The sequence below is a fragment of the Typopeltis vanoorti genome, chromosome 17 (assembly GCF_054136105.1).
Source record: "Typopeltis vanoorti isolate ZY-2024b chromosome 17, IOZ_Tvanoo_1.0, whole genome shotgun sequence".
Classification (NCBI taxonomy): Eukaryota; Metazoa; Arthropoda; class Arachnida; order Uropygi; family Thelyphonidae; genus Typopeltis; species Typopeltis vanoorti.
The window spans coordinates 90,583,194-90,597,554 of NC_143565.1; the positions used below are offsets into that span (position 1 = coordinate 90,583,194).

Genomic DNA, 14,361 nt, shown 5'->3' on the forward strand with positions numbered 1-14,361 from the left:
TTCTCAAAATCCTAGTTTTTAATGTATATGAATGGTAGTAGCATTGAACCATTTTAATCTAAAAAAGATTGCATTTTTTATATATGTACATTTTATATTTATATTTATTACTACGAGGCTGGAATTGGCAATACTTTTTCATATAATATTCATTTGATGGAAATAAATATAGATTCTGTAGCTAAATAAAGCTTTTATAAATAAAAATTAATATAGTTAAATATACTTGCAATAAAAAAAATAACTTGGTATTAATATAAGTTTTCTAAACTGTTATTCATTTGAATTTATAGCAATCTATTCATACTCAGAGGTGAAAGCGAAATCGTGAGAGTGCAATGTAGCATCCATAAGTTATTATTACGTGACACCTCCATGGAGTTGATGGACTCATTGCTAGAGGACATTCAACATCACCTCCACACTACATAATAATTCATCATCCACATTCTGGCATCTACCACTCACTAATATGCATTATCAATTGTCCATACTATGCCATTTATGGCCCACTAACTCACCACTATAATCAGCCATTCATAAACAGAACTGAACTCAGGTCTTTTTTTCCAATGAAATGAAATGAATGACACAATGCTCTGTTATTCTTCGAACTGGACTACAGAGGTAACTAACTTCTCAGCCCAGATTATTATTCCTATAATAAACTCATAAGGACAAAAGAAAGAATTTGTTTAGTGGAGAGTTTGTTGTGAATTTTATTTATTGTAGCATTCATGCTAATAAAGCTCTGGCTATAACTTTTTGTAGTTTGTTAGTGATCAATTCACCACTACAGTGTTTGCTATAATGAAAGATGACTTCATTAAAATATTACATTTTCTCAACCACAGAGAATGATTTTAAGATAGGTGTAAAGTAAACAGCTGTATTCAATTTTCTTTTGTAAAGGGACATATGAAGATCTGCATATAATTTTTTTGTTCATTTAATGCTTGATAAAAAAAAATCTTTTAATAAAAAAATAAATAAATAAAATTCTCTGTACTTTACGAATAATTATACAATACTTCAACATCAAGTATTAATATAATTTTAAAAAAATCTTCAAAAAGGTATAAGAAAGAAACCTGAAAACACCAAACTAGAAGTACAAGATAGTATTCAGTCTGCAATAAAAAATATATAGATCTGAAAGTTGGGTCAGAAATAAAACAGTTGGTTGAAGACTTAAGAATACAAATATATATGAAAATTCTAAGGAAAATCAGAGAAGTGAATGAATTGTATTAATGACAGAACCATATTAAAAAGCAAAGATATCATAAAAGAGCATGACATTATTACTTAGTCTAGCCATATATACTGTTACAACTTTCATCACATACAAACCACATGTATAATGTGCATATAGCAGCAATCAATGTTTAAAACGTCCCCCTTTTGCCTTCATGCATACCTAATGTCTGTGACACCACATATTAATGGTGGCATGCACAACATCCAATGGAAACACTGCCCACTCCAAATCCACTAGTCTGGTGATGCTGTGGTGTCATTTTGCAGGGTACTCTCTCAAGCTTTGACCACAATTGAAGTCCAACGAATTCAGATCAAGACTTCCAGATGGCCAAACAGAGTGTGATATGTGGTTGGGCACATTCACCTCCAACCACCATTGTGTGGTCCTTGTTTTGTGTGTGCAGGGATTGAGTCCTGTTGGAAGGTCCACTGCCTTCCATGAAACAAGGTGTTGTTCAGGTTCCAGCATGGTGTCTTGACACACTTTGGCAGAGGGTTTTGACCACAGCCATGCAACTTGGATACCCCCGATAAATCACTTCCCCACCCATCACTGACAGGGTGGGGTATTGACTTCTCTGAATCCTAGGTGCTATGGCATGTGTTGTGCAACCATCCAGGGCATACCCAATCACTTTTAGCAGTTAAACAACTCTCATCTGTAAAAGAGGATATCTATGTGTGTGTCTGTTGTTTGTCTACTGCCAGAGAAGTGTCTTTGATTTTATCACCCTCTGCCACATAGCTGTGATGTTAGGAAATGTCCAGTAGAAAGCCGAGAGGCTCTCACGCCAAGTCACCAGTTAGTACACGTGGCATTGTTCTCTGAGAAAGTTCATCTCTCTGTCTCTCTCTTGTGACACTGTTTTCTGTATTCTCACCAGATTACGATGGAGATGTGCCTTCAAAGCTCTTACAAACTGTTGCGTACTAACGCAGTGTGGTCGACCTGTTCTTTGGTGGTCAGATATGTTTTCTGTATACTGTTACATAATGGTTAATAAAAGTGTTTTCAGTGTGGTGAAAATAAAAGGTGGCTGCATTCTAACTTAGTGAAGTGCTATTATAGCTACATGGTTCTCATAATCCCTCCACTGCATGTTAGCCCTATCTCTCTATTGATAAGCATGTGAATGTTGGATGTGCACGGCACCACTAATGGAGCCGGGCATGCACAATTCTATGGGCGGTGGGGGGGTATCCGGAAGACGTAACAGTATTTTTGGCAAGACTATATCATCAAGAATGGATCAGCAAGGCTAATCTACAATTGGTATAGTCACTTAAGTGAGTGAGGAAAGGTTAACAAAATAACTGACAATGCATCCATCATCAGTTCCCTGATATTGTGAATCTGTACTGATGGATCCTGGTGTAGATTAATCTTTCTGTTCCTGTCCTTATTAAATTCTTTAACATCCTGATAACAAATTTGACAGTTTCTAGATTTAGTCTCCTGAAAGCTTCAGAGTCTTCATTATCACAAGTATACAGAATGACAATGTCCCTAATTAACACTGACTACAAAAAAAATCTAGGAAATTCTCAACAGAAAACTTTATCTTAAAAATTTCATTTAAATTGCACAGCAGCATGAATACCTGTTACATGCTACAATTATACATGATAGGAACCACAATCACTAATTACATCTTAATAATCTACAAATGAGCAACAATGGCAGTACTAATCAACAGATTCCTGTCTAACCTGATTCTGGTAGATGGGGGGTGTGTGCAGAGATAACTGTTGAGTTCCTTTATTTTTCTCCCTAGTCTCTGTCCTTCTGGTTTCTCAACAGGTCAAAACAATTATAACTTTTAAGAGACCCAGATTCCACCTTCACCTTTTTTTTTTTTTGATCAGATATAAAAATTTAGTGGTCCTCTTTAGAAAACTTACACTTAAGACATATAGGATATTTGATTCTATTCTTTGTATACTTTGGATTAGTATCTGATGGATCATCCTAACAATTTTCAGAATACCCTTTGGACAGAAGGCTGAATTGCAATCAAATCAAATAATTCAGACAAGTAGGACCAACATCATTCAATGGAAGAGCAGCAGTCTTGAAAACGTGTCATCTTTCCTGTGCTTATGTACATAAACCATTGTTACAGAAACAAGAAACCATACTAAACAAGACTATTCCTATTTCTGAACTTTGTGGACAATGATCTTTTCTTCTTCCTGCCCTTAATCCAAGAGTGCTCATTGGACTAATTCTTAAATACTTGTCCAATACCTTTCAAATCATCTATAAAGTCCTATCATATATGCATATCACTGAGACCATTCACCAAAGTCATACCACCACACTACCAATTATGTAACTCCATCAGAGAGCAAAACAGGAGTTCCCACTATACACATCCCTAACTCATAGAAAATGTATGGACTATATTTAACCTGTTCTATCAAAAATTCATCATCATCATCAAATTCCTGCCATGTACCCTCAAGGGGTGTACAGGATATGACAGTACTACATGAAAAAATTACATCTTTACTAACTTCCTATCTACAATTTTCCTCCAAATCAGTCTGTTACTTGTCAAGACTCCAACATTATCAGATCTTATATTTCTATCGTCTAAGGCACTTTGTACCGTATCAATCCACCTATATCTTGGTCTTCCTCTGGGTCATTTTCCTGCCAACCTGGCAGAGAACACTTGTTTTGCTAATCTTTCCTCTCCCATTCTATTTAAGTGACCATACCATCTGAGATTAGCTCTGCTAACGCATTCCTGGATGCTGACAATGTCAAGTTCTTTCCTAATATCCTCATTTTTAATATGATATTGCCATTGATGCCATCTGTTCACACCTCTAATCTTTCTCAGGACTCTCATATCTGCGGTTTCTAGTCTTTGGTCAAGTGTTTTACTTCTGACCCAGCTCTCAGATCCATAAGTTAAAATTGGTTTGAACACAGTTTTGTATACAGCTAATTTAGTGTTCCGACTAATTTCTTTCTTATTCCATATGAATTTATTCAATTGACTTCCCACCATACCAGCTTTGCTGATTCTGTTGTCTATTTCTATATTTAGTTTACCATCTTCAGTAAAAATTGTGCCTAAGTAGCTGAAATGTTTTACTTGTTCCACAGGTTCTCCATTCACAACACAGTTGACATTTTCAATGATTCTGCCTATTTTCATTGTCTTTGTCTTTTTATTGCTGACCTTCATACCATATCTATTACAACAGCTATTCAATTTAGTCAGAGAATCTTGCAGACTTGTAGCAGATTTATTTAGAAGTATAACATCATCCGCATAAAGCAAAGAGCTGACATTAACATCTCCAATTTTGATATCAGGTTTAATACCACATTCCTTCATAATGTGATCCATATAGATAATGAATAACAGAGGGGATAATGTACATCCTTGTCTCACACCAGATTTAACATTAAACCATCTTCCTGTACTTCCTTCAATTCTAACTGCTGACTCACAACTCAAATAAAGACTAAGTATTGCTTGATGTAATGCCCCATTGACACCATATAACTGCAGCGTATTGAATAGCTTCTCTCTTGGCACCTTGTCATATGCCTTTTCCAAATTGACAAAACTTAAATACAGATCTTTGTTATATTCCCATGCTTTCTCGACTATTTGTCGTAAAGTGAAGATCTGATCCTGACAGCCTCTATTTGGCCTGAATCCAGCTTGTTCTTCACCAAGCTTTTCTTCCACAATTCTTCTCAACCGTTTCTCAAGTATACTTGCATAGATCTTGCCAGGAACACTCAGTAGGGAAATACCTCTGTAATTCTCACATTCAGTTTTATTTCCCTTTTTATATATGGGTACTATGAGAGCTCTACTCCAATCATCGGGAATTCGTCCCTCTGTCCAGGCTTTCTGAACTATGCAGTGCAGCCACTGTAAGACTCTTATACCACCATACTTCAGCATTTCTGGTCGAATATCATCTACTCCTGCTGCCTTTCCACATTTCAAGCCTTTGATGGCTTTTTCTACTTCAAGTATGGATATGTATTCCTGACTGCATGCCTGGTCAGTGTTTTTTATCACTGTGCTGTCATCACTGCTTGTTTCATTTAGCAGTTTTTCAAAGTACTTACTCCATACTTCAAGGATATCTTTTTCTCCTGTTTTCATTTCACCTTTATCATCTCTAATTCCTTTTACAGCACTCTTTCCTCCATTCCTAAGCTTCTTCAACAACCTCCAGAATATTTTGCCACCTTCTTGATATTTATTTTCTATATTCTTGCCAAAGTCCTCCCATGACTTTTGTTTAGCTAGTTTTACACACTGTTTAGCTTTGTTACATTTGTCTCTGTATTCTGTAAGAGTAAAAGCTGACTTATTTGCCAGGAACTTTTGATATGCTTTCTTCTTTTCCTTCACTGCCTCTTTAACTTCCTGTGTCCACCAGGGAGTTCTGATTTTTTTATCTTTGCACACAACCTCACCACATGCCTCTCTGGCAGAATCAATCAATGTTTCCTTCAGAGTTTGCCACTGAATCTCCAAGGTTTGATTCCTGTTCTCAAACTCTTTCATTTTCTTTTCAATAATATTTCTGTATTTTAGTCTACAGTTTACATCTGAGAGCTGCTCAACTTTTATTCGCTTTAAAACTTTCTTACATGTTATTCTTTTCAATATGAAATTCAATTTTATCCTGCTCAAGACTAAATAGTGATCACTTCCAATTTCAAATCCTCTGTACACTCTGGTGTCCTGCACCAGGGAGAAAACATCACTATCAACAATAACATAGTCAATGAGACTTTTCTTATTCCTAGCCTCTTCTCTCCATGTGAATTTGTGCACATTTTTATGTTGGAACATGGTGTTAGTAATAACCAGTCCATGTCCTGAGCAGAAATCCAACAGATATTTGCCATTATTATTAGCTTTGCTCTTTTCTCCAAATTTTCCCAAAATATTTTTGTATGTCTCACAATCATTTCCTACTCTACTATTTAGATCCCCAACAAGGACCAACTTTTCCTTTTTCATTGTGTCAGTTGCTTTTTCTAAAGCCTCAAAAAATTCCTCCACTTCTACCTTAGTAGAACCTTCTGTGGGACCATAGGCACAAATAAGTCTCATTGTCCAGTTCCCCATTCTCATATTTGCCCACATTACTCTACTTGAGACTGACTGCCATTCAAGAAGATTAGCCTCGTATTTTGTGTTGAATACTATGGCTACTCCTTCTTTTCCTTGATTGTTATTGCCTGAATATAACATTTTGTATTTATTGCTCAGAAAGATCTCACCAGTTTTGGTCTTTTTTGTTTCAGTCACCCCTATTATGTCGATCTGGTACTTATCTAATTCCTCAGCTAGCTCCATTTCTTTGCCATTCAGGCTTCTTACAGTGATAGTACCGATCTTTAACTCTGGTGATGTTGAGTTGGGGTTTGTTTTCAGATTTGTTCCAGTAGCTGACTTTTCGCTGTTCGCCCTGGTTCCCTGGCGAAAACAACGGGGGCCTTGTTTAACCGGGCGATGCCCCAGCCGGCATGAAATTTTGTCATGTTGTACCATCATTTTTTATTTTGGTTTAACCAATAAGAATACAATTTGGTCGGCTAAATCCCAAATTGCCAGCCCATCCTCGTTCGTTCAGTATCAAAGTAGATACCCAACAGGGTGCACCACGAGAAGGTGAGGATTGGACATTAGGTCAGAAGCCCTGGTCGGTTCTCCGCATTCCTTTAAAGGCTATGTGGAGGTCTCCTCTCAGTTATACAGCTTTGACCCTTAAGCACCCCTATCAAAAATTCTCTGATGGGAAAACAAATAGCAAAATAACTTTCAAAAACCTAACAAAGCATAGGATACCTAGATTCCCCTCCCTGTCAACAAGATAAACAGTTAGTGCTATAATTTCATTAATCCATTTTGTGATGTGTGTGTGCAACAATTTTGAAATAATTGCAGACCTTATAAGTATCAGCTGTAGTTGCCTTACATTCTAACTATCCGAACCTTCATCCTAGATAATGCTTTATCTACAATTAAGGCATTTGGGCAAAACAGAGAATATTTATTTTTATAATTAATGACATTAAAAGCCATTTATGGAAAGATCAGAACAGCTAAATATCAGTGAGAGTATTTACAGGAGCATAGTAAAATATGTTCATCTCAGAAGTCAGATTATCACACCTGATTCCTAGAAAAAGCTTTCTAGAAATGTCATAAATTTGAACAAAATAGTAGACTGTCTATGTTCTACATACTAAAGTTAATACAAATCTGTCATGTATGTGAAGACACCCAAGGTTCCTTTTACAAAGCCTCCACCTGATAAAACCTTACAGATTGATTGTTTTTAAGATAGAAGAAGCAATTCCTGTAAAGCAGCTTGGAGAGAAATATAGTTAATGATAATTAAAATGATTTATCATTAGTTATTATCCAGACCAAGGAGGCTTATGATGTAGAAACTCTCAGCCAATGAGAGCCCTAATGAAGAATAACTACCCAATCTTGGTAGTTATCCTTCCAATCATGCATGTTAATATACACATCGAAAAGGATGTGTGCTGTCATTATGGAATACTGAGCAACTTGTGAAGTTATCTGCCTCTACATACAAGAAACCTACTTGTGAAATTAATTCATGTGTAAATGTTTGTATGTTTGCACTTGGGTAAATGATAAAAACACTGAACCAATGAAAGCCTCAATAAGGTCAAAACTAGTCTGGGTAGTTGACCCTTACCATAATGCATGGCAACATACACATCCAAAAGGAAGTATATTGTGCATTATATGAGATACTGGGCAACTTGATGTGAAGTATCTGCCTCTATATACAAGAAGCCTAGTCATGAAGTTACTTCACAAGCAAACTTTTGTTCAATACTGCTTGGGTAAATAATAAAAACAAGAATATATTTTCTAGTTAAGCATAATTTACTTTTTAACCAAGTGAAAAAATGGCATCCATTATGCTCTGCTAAAAGACTGCCAAGACTTTTAGCAGAGCATAAACTTTTCATGAATATTCATGTTAATGCAGTAATTCCAATCATAAAAAGTTCACTTTCTCCCTGCAAAATTCCAAACTTTTATCCTAAAGTTTGGATAAAACTTTCTACCACAACTACCACTTCAATGTATCAAGAGATTTATTATGCAAACCTCAGTAAATATAATTTCAGATGAATTTTCAAACTACATGGAGATAGCTATGTAATAATATAATGAGAATCCAAGTTAAACAGAGTTACTCATAAATAATAGCAGACTTTTTGAACGTTGGAATAAACACTTAGCTGACTGACTTATGTGATGAACATTGAAAATTCCACTAAATTAACATTACAGACCCGAACTTACCATCCAAACCATTTTGCTGTTCATAACCTCTTTTCCTTAATATTGTAGGAGATACACTATTAATAGTTGCTGTTATGCGGGTGCTGCTGTCATCAATTTCCATGCGATGATGTGGAATAAGCAATGATCCATCTGAAATTTAAAAAGTAAAAGCTTAAAAATATTTACTCGAATAACTGTAATTAGAGAAGTTGACTAATTAATTAAAAAATTCAAATCACAAATAAGTTGTTTTATCAAAACAACTTTGGTGTGATTGTCACCACATCAAAGTGCATCAAACATGGCACCAAGTAAACTAACCTTCTAATCTGTCTATATTTAGAGAATCAAGAATTAGTGTCCTTAAATTAACAGGTTCATATCATGAGTGTGTTTCTCACGTTTTCGTACCCATGGGACTTCTCATTACTGATTTGTGTGCACTGCTCGTGCATTGGGCAGGCAGACTCACTGACATGAAGTTTACATGGCATGTTAGTTGAAATTCTTTAGGTAGAATTTTATTTGAAGTTAGCATTTGTGATCTGTCTTAATGGCATTCAAAAATTTCAAATGCAATGGAACAAACACTTATTTCATGTAACTGAAAATTTGGACAAATTTTAGGACAATTGTTTTTAGTTAGATACTGTGTTTGGAGGTAAAACAAATGGGTTTGAGTAGTTTCTGTGGGAGGGAACATGTCTTTCATTAGGTAGTGCCGTTTTTATCCCAGTTGTCTTTAAACCATTTGATGCAGAAAATCCATCTGCAGCATACTCTGCGTTTCTAACTGATGACCTAATGAAATTTATGGTAAGAGAAACTAACAGATATACAGACTAGTGCTTATCTACAACTCAGGATTGTGTAGACAAGTGAATTCCAAGAATTAAACTTAAGAACAAAATTATTTATGTATATATTATACAAAAAAAAAACTGATCATTAGTAAATAAAATAATTGTCTGAAAATAAAGTGAAATATATAAAAAAGAAAGAAATACACATAACAATCACAATAAACTGTAAAAGATGATTTGCTCCATTATCAACAACCCACATGTATTCCTGCCACATCCACGCGAATCACCCGATCAGCATTATTAGATCATCCTGCAAGCTCTCCACATTGCCTTGACTCAATATTACTCTATCTCATTTTGCATCATCAGAAAACAACTGAATGTTTCCTTTTAGGTTATTTCCTATACCATTTATATACAAATTAAAAAGTTAGTAGATTACTAAAGCAGGACTGACCCTTCACAAGGCCATGTTGCCAAACATAAAATATCATATTCTTATCCACCCATTCTTGAATCCTCTTTTTGGCCAATTTTTCCAGTACTACTTTTACCACCACTCCTGAGATACCGAGTCTAATTTGCTACTGTAGTCTTAGAATCTCCCTTACATAAGAGAATTATTTTGCCCTCTTACCACTCCCTTCGAAGTCTACCAGAGCCGAGACTTAAAGACCCTGATCAGAGGCATTGCAAGTTCCCTAGCATTCCTGCAAAATGCAGGAATGCATCTAATCACACAATTATATTTATATTGAGAGTGTAATATCCTAAGCACCTCCAATTCATCCACCTCTGTTCCCACATAAGTCACAGCACTAACCTCACATGGATGATATACCTTGCAAAATAGTCACCTAATAACTCAACTATTTTATCTTCTTCTGTCACCTTGTGACCATCAGCACTCATTTAGGTATTCTTCCATAGTCTTCTTCCTCTTACTTGCCAAGTAATGAAAAAACTCTGGGATTTCCTTTGGCCAAGAAGGGCAAAGTAAATTTACAACACTTGCCTCCACCACCTCAAAAGGCAAGCTATTCCAATTAAACATTACTCTATGAGAGAAAAATCTAGATCTCACCCTGTCTCAATTACACTCACTCACTCTCAATTTCCATGAAAGCCCTCTCATTCTTTCTCCACTCTACATAAAATGAAAAATTCCATCTACCAGAATTCTATATATATAGCCTTTTCAGATGTTTGTAGGTCATATCACCCCTGTTTCTCCTTTTTTCTAGTGTCTGCTGTCTACATGTTATAAATATATCTCACAATCTAGATTCCATAAACCTGATATCATCTTCAACATTCTCCTTCAAACCCTCTCTGCTGTATCAGCATCACAAAAACAACCGGAGACATTACTATGCACAATAGCCCAGGTGAGATTGTGTCAAGGCTTGTAAAATGACTTCCTTTTCCTTACATATCAATATTCGTTTTAGCAATTCAATTATCCCCTGAGCAGTTCAGTCATACCCCGACTTACGCGAATCCGGAGTTATGTGGTTTCTTATATGTACGTATTCCCATCCCGCTTCACCACTAGTCGTATCTTTCAGGCACCGGCCGCATTCGTCAGTGTCATACATGCTGTGAACAAGCACTGACGTGTTTCGGCTTGTCTCCATTCATACACAATTTTTATAGTCTACAAACCATGCGATTGTTTAATGTTATGTTCTTGAGAAAAATTTATCACATAAAAAATAATAATGTCATCCAAAAGAAGCAAGTCCGATTCTTCTACAGCTAGCAAGAAAAGAAAAACATTGACTTTGGAAACAAAACTCAACATTATTAAGGATTTTGAAGGTGGAATGAAAATTGTGAGCTAGCAAAGAAGTTCCATCTACAGGAATCCACAGTAAGAACAATCATAAAAGAAAGGTTTACAGATTTTGGAGGACAGAGCAATAGTGGAATGGAATTTCTAGAATTCTTGAGGGACAAATGTCTTAGGCAACATGTAACAGAGGGAACAAGAGGTTCAAAAGTTTTAGATTTGGTTATAGCATCAGAAGAGTTGATAATAACTGAGATGACATCTCTCCCACCATTTAGGGAGTGACCATATGGTTTTGACTTGGAAAATGAATAGACATGCAGGAGTATCAAAGAGACGGGAACTTATGTGGAATTATAATGCAGGTGATTATAATAGTCTTAGACATCAACTTCGGGAAGTTTCATGGAGGGAGGAATTGGAAGGCTGGGATATCGTTAGTGTGAAATTGTGAAAGAATATTTGTTAGCAGCAATGGTAAGTTGTATACCACGAGTGAAGAAGAGGTCACAATTTGGAGTAAAGTGGATGACAAACAATATTAAACAGGAATTGCATGTGAAAAAGAGGCTATGGAAGAGATATAAGGAGACAGGTGTAGAGAGGATGCGTGAAGAATATAAGACACAGGCCAGAAGAGTGACTAGTGTGGTAAGGAAAGCGAAACTGGAATATGAGAGGAGATTGGCCCTAAGATCCAAAGAAAATCCTAGGGAATTTTTTAGCTATGTGGCCAGTAGGAGGAGAAACGACTGTGGAAGAATGATATTGTGGGATAAAAATGGGAATAGAGTGACTGATGCAGAGGACATAGTGGAATTGTTCAATTTATTGGAGTATTTCATCCTGGAGGAGTCAGTTTTAATGCTAGAGGGATAGGGCAGGTTCAAGGTTTAGAGGTACAGGAGGAGAGTGTGTTTCAGATACTGAGAACTCTGGATGTCAATAAAGCTTTGGGACTGGATGGTATTTCGCCACGAGTTTTGAGAGAATGTGCTAGGAAACTGACAGTGCCTTTAACCTGGCTTTTCAATGAAAGTCTGGCTTCGGCAAAGGTGCCCAGGGAATGGAAGGAAGGTAAGATAGTGCCATTGCATAAGGGCGGTAACAGACTGGACGTGTCTAATTATAGACCAGTCTGTGTGTCATCAGTAGTTGTTAAGATCTTGGAGAAAGTAGTGAGGGACTGTAAACAGCACTGGGCAGATGAGGGTAATGTTATCTGTGAGAGTCAACATGGATTTGTGAAAGGGCGCTCTTGTTTTAGCAATATGCTAGCCTTTTATAATAAAGTTACAAGAACATTAGATGAGGGAAAGGCATATACTGCAATTTTCTTAGACTTAGCAAAGGCATTTGACAGGGTGCCACATGATAAGCTGATATTTAAGTTGCAACACATGGGTCTGGATGTCAGATTGGTCAACTCGATTCAGGATTGGCTGTCTGATAGGTATCAGAGAGTTGTGTATGGTGGAGCAGTTTCAAGGAGACAGAAGGTTACAAGTGGGGTAATGACATTGCCAGTGGATTGCAAGGGGATATTCAGTTGTTTGCAGATGATGCGAAACTGGGAAGGATTATTAGTAATAGTGCAGATGTGGTAGCCCTGCAAGAGGATTTGAATAAGCTAGATAGATGGGCAAATGAATGGGGGTGTCGGTTTAATGCAGCAAAATGTAAGGTCTTGAGGTTTGTGAAACATCGATGGGATGCTGTATACTCTATGGGAGGAGTTATACTGGAGGAAGTTGGGGAGACAAGAGATCTGGGGTTGATGATTGATAGAAACCTGAAGTTTAGGGGACATATTGCAAAGGTGGTGAAGGTAACACAGAGGATTGCTGCAATTATGAGAAGGACACTGACCTGCAGAGATAAGAGGGTTATCATTCCGTTGTATAAGTCTCTGATCAGACCACACTTGGATTATTGTTCTCAGATTTGGTCCGCAGGATTTGAAGGGGATAAATTAACTGTGGAAAAGATACAAAGACGGATGACAAAGATGGTCTCAGGACTGTACAAGGATAGTTATGAGAATCGCTGAGGGAATGTGGATTGCAGATTTTGGCAGATAGAAGAAGGAGAGGTGATATGATTGAGACTTTTAAACTGTTGAGAGGTGGTTATAGGGTTGACACTGGGGAGTTCTTTCACTTTGCTGAACAGCGGGAAGGAGTGAAGACAAGAGGCCATCCCTGGAAGTTACGAAAGGAAACTGTGAGCAAGAGGGTGAAGAGTGGTTTCTTTGCATGGAGGGTGGGTGAGCCGTGGAATGCATTGCCTGGGCGAGAATGGTCAATGAGTTTAAGGATTGGTATGATACTTTGTGTTTCTTAGGGGGAACCTCCCCTCGATGAGTTTTGACAGAGTTTATGTTCTTAGGAAGGACCTCCCACGATGAGTCTTTTGACTCCATGGAGGCCTGAATAATAATAATAATAGATTCTAACAAGGAACAAATTATAGCCACAAGGCAAGGAATAAAAAAACCATTAGCTTGCTATGAAAAAATTTTGCGTGATAAGAAAAAGACATTATGCCGTCAGACGAATCTATTAGATTTTATGAAACCATCGAAATAACTTTCTTTTTTTTATGTACGAAAAACAACAATTATGATTATATTTCTTAAAAAATATAGGTGTTTTTTGTAAACCTTTGGTCCCAATTGTATGTTTGTATATATAAATTACATGCAAAATTATACTCTGAGTTACGCGAATTCGACTTACATGCTTTTTGTTGGTCCCACCTACCGCGTAACTTCGCGGTTTTACTGTATTTGCAATCTTTGCTAAATAATCCCTTAACTTCCTACCTAGTAAAACTCCAAGATCCTTAACCTGATCAGTTTCATCTAACATAATTTCACCAATATAATATGCCACTGGATATCATCACACCAAAGTGCATAACTTCATACTTACTAACAATGAATTGGCAATCCCTTTTCACATACCCACAGTTTCATGCTATTGAAATCATTCTTCAAGTGCTACATATCAGTCACATTCTGATCTTTGGATCATCAGCAAACGACTATTTGTTTCCTGTCAAATCCAACCCAATGTCATTAATTTAAAGACTGAATAACAATGTATCAAGGGCTGCTCCATGGGGTCTCCAATGGTCACATAAAATTTTGCAACTCCCCTGCCAACTT

General features: G+C 36.7%; 1 protein-coding gene and 1 long non-coding RNA gene across 5 annotated transcripts in view; one reads left to right on the plus strand and one right to left on the minus strand.

Moving 5' to 3' along the window:
- The window catches only part of LOC150097622 (uncharacterized), a 28,112-nt gene extending 27,425 nt beyond the window's left edge, over positions 1–687 (plus strand). The window contains exon 2 of the long non-coding RNA XR_016549677.1: positions 294–687. This is a non-coding gene — a long non-coding RNA (uncharacterized LOC150097622). The remainder of the gene's footprint in view (positions 1–293) is intronic.
- LOC150097621 (metastasis-associated protein MTA3-like) overlaps positions 1–14,361 on the minus strand; it is a 474,620-nt gene that overhangs the window by 31,752 nt on the left and 428,507 nt on the right. For all 4 annotated transcript variants that reach the window (XM_090407419.1, XM_090407418.1, XM_090407421.1 and 1 more), the window contains one exon: positions 8,613–8,744. In XM_090407419.1, coding sequence (XP_090263545.1) covers positions 8,613–8,744 — 132 coding nt within the window. The remainder of the gene's footprint in view (positions 1–8,612; positions 8,745–14,361) is intronic.